Consider the following 7,199-nt stretch of genomic DNA (forward strand, 5'->3'; position numbering starts at 1 on the left):
TAGTGTGTGGGAGAGAAATGTTCCCGTTTTCTATTCATCAACAGTCACAGTAAGGGGGATTTATTCATTTATGGATGTTCAGCATCTGCCATTAACCTGCCAATTTCAGATGGCAATAAATAAATAGTGGGATATGTACACTTGGTTGGGCATCGTGGGGAGAGGGAATATGGTCTGAGCCTGAAAAACCTACTTAGCTTCAATTTCAGCCTTCCATTATATTTTCTCTGAGGCTGAACATTTCATTTCCTGCTGAATAAAGACCAACATCAGCCCTAATGGAACACCACTGCAGACTTATATAAATATACATATAATCTCCCTCTCTCTGTAGACTTGAATGTGTGCGTGCGCGCGCGCACACACACACACACACACACACACACACGTTGAAAAGTATGAGCCCTAGCCTTCGCAAGTCTTCTGCAATTTCTTAAACATTTCTGATGGTATTCCCAATGGAGACAGACTGCAGTGATTCAATACACCATGACACCAATTAGTGAGGTAAATAATAGCACGGGCAGCAGAAGCATTCCCACTGCGGCATCTTCCCCACATCACGGATCTCCCTAGTCTATTCTTATGGAGGACGTTTTTCTGCACAGCCTGAAATTAATCAAAGGGCAGCCCTAACTCATCAATGCCCTTATCCTTCCCTACAGCAAGGGATACAGTGCTCAATAACAAGTGTACATTATTATCAGCCTGTCTGCGCCAGCTTCACACCACCCACTGGCAGAAAAGAATCGACAGCAAATCTCGTCTTATACACTGTCATTTTCCTGACCAGCCAGCGTGAAGCCGGAGCAGCTCTGAAAGATCAAGCCGCCGAGAAAATTTCCGAGACAGGACTGGACCCATCTGCCTTCTGAACTCCTTTCATTGCACCTCACCATATTTTTAGATGAACCCATCTGGTTTGACTGACTGGGAGGCATGTTGTGCATGTTGTGTATGTATGTTGTGCATGTTGTGCATGTTGTGTATGTATGTTGTGCATGTTGTGTATGTATGTATGTATGTATGTATGTATGTATGTATACTGTAGGTATGTCTGTGTGTAAATGTATGTCTGTGTATATGTGTGTGTGTGTGTGTCCACTTGCATAATCATTTGTGTGTGTCGAGCCACAAGCCCGTTATAGCACTATAGTCGGTGAGCTGCAGCAGGAAGAAGGTGGACAAACTGTAGAGATGCGGTCAAGCCCTCAGGCTGAAATAGCACTCTGCAGTAAGGAGAGATAGCTTATCTGTGTGTGGCCAAAGGTGGCTGAAAACAGTGTGTGGGCAACCACGCCACGACTGGGCTGCCGGTTACGAGATGATTCCTGCCCCCCCAAAGAATCTCGCATTAAAATTGGATGGGAGAAACATCACCACACAAAAGCAGAGTATTGTACATCGACTGCAGCAGTTCTACCCACAGCCTGAAAATAACAGGATCAAAGAGTCCAATGTAAAACGTACCCGTGCAGCTCCTTGAGGGAAACCGAGATCTTGAGGTTGTGTCCCAGCACATGGAGGGTTGTGAGGATGTCAGCCCATTGCACCATCTCACCCAGAGGACCCCCCTTCAGCACTTTGGGACTGAAGACATCCCCAGACTCCTCTGTCAGAAAGCCCACATGAACTAGAATCTGAATGAAGAATAAAAAGGAGAAAAGTCAAGGCAATGTGCTTTTGTGCAGCATTGCATTGTGCTTTGTGTGAATTTTTGTTTTTTCACTTTTATTGTACGGCTCAAGCCATCTCTTTTATGATTTTTATATTCAGACTATCTCCATGTCCCTTGCGGTGATTAACTGAGATTTTTGCCAGAGCAATTTTCACAAACACTTCAACAGATTCACACATGAATAAATTCAGATATTTGGCATGGATCGGTGATGTCAAATTCTAAATAGAATTGAGTATCTAATGACAGCGAGAAAGCAGAGTGACAAGCATAGTCACACCATCGTAACTCCTAAGAACACAATCAACTGTGCACGGAGTTGAAATGAAAATTGACCAGCCGAGGGCTAATTGATATGCAGAACAATACCGAGCGGTTTAATTGCTGATGGGGAAGAATGGCATTTTCAGACTGTTAAATATGTAATTAAATCAGATTTCTTTAATTAACAGATGGCAGCATTTAATTTTGTCTTGAAACTTTCAAAAAGGCAATTTTATTCATCTACTAGACCACACATTTATTCACCATGTTGTTTAGAAGTGTGACAGTGAGTTCTCTCCACATCTTACTGTAGATATCAACATGAACACCCCGACACCTGCTTGGACAGACACCAGGCGTCACGCTGCCCCTGCCTTCCAATTGGCAAAGAGAAAAGACTAGTTTTTAAATTTCCCATGAACTATCCCCAAAAATCTATTTCTGAATAGCGTTGCGTATTTATGTTTCATTTCATATCAATAAGGCCTGGTTTAAAAATGTGTTAATGGGGGTTTGAGAGGCGTTAAGTTATATTATTATCTAGACCTTCCCCATGTTTCACTGGCTAGTCCAGTATGGATCCGACTAGGATGAATTGGTTTTGGGTGCTTTTTGTAAATCTTACAGTATAACTAGATATAGCTCAATACCTTTTTTTCAGTTATACTGTACTAACCAGTAGGTGCTGTTTAATGAGCTGAGGAGCTAATTAGCTATCTAGCCTGTGAACTGATGTTCCCTAGTGAATGTATTTACGATACGATACAACTTTATTGTCAGCTAGGGCTGAAAGTCTTTTTGCATCCCTGGGTAGCTTGTATAAAAAAAAAAGAGGACGACCATACATACAGACATACATAAGTATCTTTGGTCACTCGTCATTATGTTGAAGTCATTCCAGTTAAAGTACAACCTGATAAAACCAAAACATAACTGATAATTCCTAACATCACATGTATACCACATCAAGAGTATTAGAGGGTAAAGTAAGAGCTGGATATGCTTTATTAATGCTAAACTCTCAGTGCACGCTAAACAGCAAGACAGAACAGACGTTTCATGAAAAACATCTCTCTTCTCTACAAATCTGTCCATTTCTGTTTTCTTAACAGCACTCACTGTTTCAGCGACGGAAGCCAAGCCTGCAGGGTCTGGTTAAAATGGACAGTAACTATTACTGTCAAACACAGAGCTCTCTCCACAGTGGGGAAGAACTTTGGAAGAGCAAATTGTTATCAACAGAACAGGCTTTGATTTATCCATCTGAAAACAGAAGGAAACTAATGAAAAGCACACAGAGCAGAACGACAGGATACTGTCAGCTCGTTTACCAAAAGCAAAACACTATTAATGTCTTTCATTCCTCGTGTTTCTTTTAAGCTTTTGGAGTATCACGCAACTTTTCGTTTTCTTATGGAGAGCTGTCCACACGTTCGGAGTGAAACAATTTGGATCTACAATGCAATCTTCAGCATGTTATACTATAAGAAGCAAACCTACATATAATAACAGTGTTCTATTAGTATGACACGCCATACAGACATGCATGCAAACATGTCGCAGATGTCGGAAATTGAATGGGGCTTCAAGCAAAAGAAACATGAAATGCTTCAGATATGGTTGATTTTTTGTTTTTCTAAATAAACCATTTTATTCATATGGAAATGATTTGGTTACAGTACATTTTCTCCCTGCAGTGCTGCTCGTTAGCAGGTGTTGAATATACAGTACGTTCTTAGTAGGGTGCTGACTTTGACAGATTTAACGCTAAAAAGAGGGACGTAACCCCAACATTATGTAAGATGTAATAAAGGGGGAAAAAATTAACATTATGAGGTCAAATGACTTGGCCATAATTATACTAATGATTTAGTATCATACCTCCATAATGTTTTGGGCACTCACAAGTGACAGTTTAAAACGAAAGGTCAAAATCGAACCAAAAGAAGACGCTGCGATATTTTTAACCTTTACTCCCTTGTGTGTGTAAAGCTCCCAAAACACTGGATCCTACACTTCCCATAATGCAACTGGATAGCCTTCCAATAGACCTTTCTTGCCTAGTAACTGGCCACTTCTTTCAAACCCCACATGTCCAGTTGGTAAAGCAGGCTCGTGGGAAATGAACTGCGCCTCGCCTGTAAAGTGGACGAGAGCAGGCGGCAGCAGCCGGGGGTGGTGACAAAAAGCTGCGGTAAAGTCTGACAGTTTCCAGCCGATTCCAGCAGCCTTCATGCTGAACAGGAAGTCAAAGAAACACTCACATCCTGTTAGGTCAGATTCCGATTTAATAAAATGTTATCAGACACATATCAGCTTGTACACAGTCTCCAGTTGTTCCTATTAAGACAGAGTAGCTGTCAAAATGCTCGACATGCGATCTGTTGCTGATGTTAATAAACAACAGACTGTAGATAATCCCACGTTGCCCATGTGTGCATGACGTCAGAGCAAATCGGGATCAAGTCGAACACAAATCTGGGCGGCGATCGCCGGTGATCGATTCTACGCAGACCTGGCTCATCTTGAACGAGCCTAGTGTTAAGTCTCACTTAGACATCACTGTGACATCATTGGGGTTATTCTTTCAGACTTCAGAAAGCGCCTCCAGAGCCACATTAGACATTAAACAAGATTTTTCATAAGTTGATTTGGACTCCTCGAACTGAACAAAATGTGTAAAAACGGGTGCAGTGTCCCTTTAATGGACGATTAATGGAGATACTGTATACATCATGAATATGATTACTGTATATTCTCCGGTTAATACTATTGTACATACAGTACTTTTCAGATGTGAAGGTCTCTCAAATTACGGTACGCTTATTTACTGCTCACCTATTAGTGTGGGTATAAAAATAGTGTTGCTACGAGGGTGTTGTTGTGCCAAGATTTACGGTATACGGTGTTAGTCATATGTTCGTCAGTGTAAATTATCCCAGGGTGTCAGGCAGTGATAAGAAACCTTATGTTGTATATAAATGGAAGTGTAGGGTGGATTAAGTAGAGAACCACACTGAGAGCTGCACACATTGCGGTGGAGTTATTTCATACTCTTATAATCTCTGTGGGTCTGAAACAAAGTGGACGGATTGATTGGTTGAGCATTTAACACCAGGTTATTTTAACCACTATATTCTGGACCAAAAAAATAAAAGCATAAGAATACTGCTGGCACCCCACTGGCAGCAAGACATGAACATTTAAACAAATCTTGTGTCATCAACATATCAAACAACCACAAAAAGGCAAAAACAACTCATCAAGGGATGAAAGTGTAGCAGTGAGTGTGGGAAGTTCTGTGCAATAGTGTATTATTGCATGTAACATACAATTATTGCATGTAACATAAATCTAAGTGAGACATATATTTCTACTGTAAGATTTTTCTGGGTTAATTCCTTACAAGTCATTTTGTAAAGGTTTTAACATACACGCCAGGAGGGATCTAATGCCATTTCATCAGACGTCTGTAGCAGCAGGCAGCACTCTTTGACACTTTGTGGAAATGTCCCTGTAAATGTCAGTGGTGAAAGTGCACTAAAGCCAATAAACACCAGCTAGGGGTCCCTTTGCACCATTATCTACTCTGTCTGCAACTTGATTTACACACACCGAGAACTGAAGATAAAAGAAGATTTTTGTCCAACAAACTCACAGCTGTTCTGGTAACTTAGCAGCCGAGCATTAAAGGACTGTCTGGCTTTCTGATGTTTCATCCAAAAACATCCTGTGCTAAGAGGTTTTCTCTTTAAAGCCTAAACAGATGGATTTAGATCAAATTAGGAGCTGAGGAATAGTTTTTTTTTTTTTTTAGAGTTACAGTAAATAACAAGAAAGAAAATCTGAGAAAAGCACTTTTTACTGGCTCGGCATCTTGCAACCACATTGCTTAGAAATGATAAAACAACACAGACTTGTTCTCTCATCCCACACTTTCATCCCCCAGTGTGCACAGAAGCATAATGTGTGTGCCTCATATTCACCCTTTTCTGCTCTCTCCAGTGGTTGCGGAGCTTGTCATCCAGCCGTCGAGCAGCGGAGGCCCACTGTGCTGCCATTCTGCGTATGCGTCTCTTCATGAAGCTCAGAGATTCCTTCCCTGCGCCCACCTGCTCCAGCAGAGCCCCGATGTCAGACTGGAAGACAGCCTGGAAGACAGGATCAGAAGTGTAGAGAACTTCTGATGTGGCATTCTCATAAGCCAGTGCTTCGTTTTTCTTATGTAGACTAAGAACAGAAGGTGTGGGATACTAAAAAAACATAAAAGTGGATCTCTTTTTATCAGAGGAGAGTATCGAGCACATAGAGGCTGTCATATCATGTTATCTGCTAGTGCCCTTGGGCTAGGCCTCTCAGACAGGTTGCCTGAGGGATTTCTGATTCATCCTCTTAAATAGTCTGCTCTCATTTTATATCGCCTCCTCTGTCCCACTATAATCACTGCATCACAGCGCAATACCAGCATGCAAGCTTTAATCAATGGAATAACTGTATGGGGGAGCACAGAGGACTTAGACATATACAGAAGAGAAACTGGTGCACACAAACACAGACTACCTCTCCCGAACACAAAAGAAACTCAGATTACAAAAATCAATATGTAGAGTTGTACTGTACTCTCACTATGCAGATTAATTATTGCTCTCAAGAGCAACGTGTGAGTGGCACAGCAAAATGCAGAGTACCCAAGGGGAGCCTTGGGATTAGTCTCAGTGAATACAGGCTGGCAATTAGAGCAGAAGGTAGAACTGCGGAATTAATTCACATCAGGGCCCATCGTGCGGGCTGTACATTAGTCTACTCTGGGGAGAAAGAGGGAGGCAGGGAGAGGCGAAGGGTGGGATAGACTTTGAGTAGTGATTGTAAACACAATGCATCATGTGTGGATGCTGAAGACAAAAATCAAATGACGCAGAAAGGCAAATAGCAATGAAAACTGGGGATGACAGCCATCATCCTGTGAAAGTGGGTATTCAAATTCTCCTGGGAGCTATTGATCAAAACACAAAGTAATAAATGCTCCGTTTCAACTTGGGAAATAAGTTAAAAGCACTCTGTAGCATCAGTGTCAAGCTACCAAATCTACAGTGGCAGTATTTTTAACAGCACGATGATTTTTAGCATTCTGCCATTTATGATTGTCTTTTGTCGTTTCTCAAATCGACTATGACTAATGATGCAATTTCAATTTTATACCATCTGCCTTGTCACTGCTAAATAATGGTCATATATACCTTTTTTTCCCCAGGATCTC

The 7,199-nt window shown here is 41.5% G+C and overlaps 1 protein-coding gene across 1 annotated transcript in view; it reads right to left on the reverse strand.

Annotated features, from left to right (window-relative positions):
* mgat5b (alpha-1,6-mannosylglycoprotein 6-beta-N-acetylglucosaminyltransferase B) overlaps positions 1-7,199 on the reverse strand; it is a 54,610-nt gene that overhangs the window by 24,687 nt on the left and 22,724 nt on the right. Inside the window, exons 7-8 of the mRNA XM_078270118.1 lie at positions 5,929-6,093; positions 1,471-1,640 (exon numbers count right to left, since the gene is read on the reverse strand). Of these exons, the coding sequence (XP_078126244.1) occupies positions 1,471-1,640; positions 5,929-6,093 (335 nt within the window). The remainder of the gene's footprint in view (positions 1-1,470; positions 1,641-5,928; positions 6,094-7,199) is intronic.

Source organism: Sander vitreus, chromosome 15 (assembly GCF_031162955.1).
Source record: "Sander vitreus isolate 19-12246 chromosome 15, sanVit1, whole genome shotgun sequence".
NCBI classification, from domain to species: Eukaryota; Metazoa; Chordata; class Actinopteri; order Perciformes; family Percidae; genus Sander; species Sander vitreus.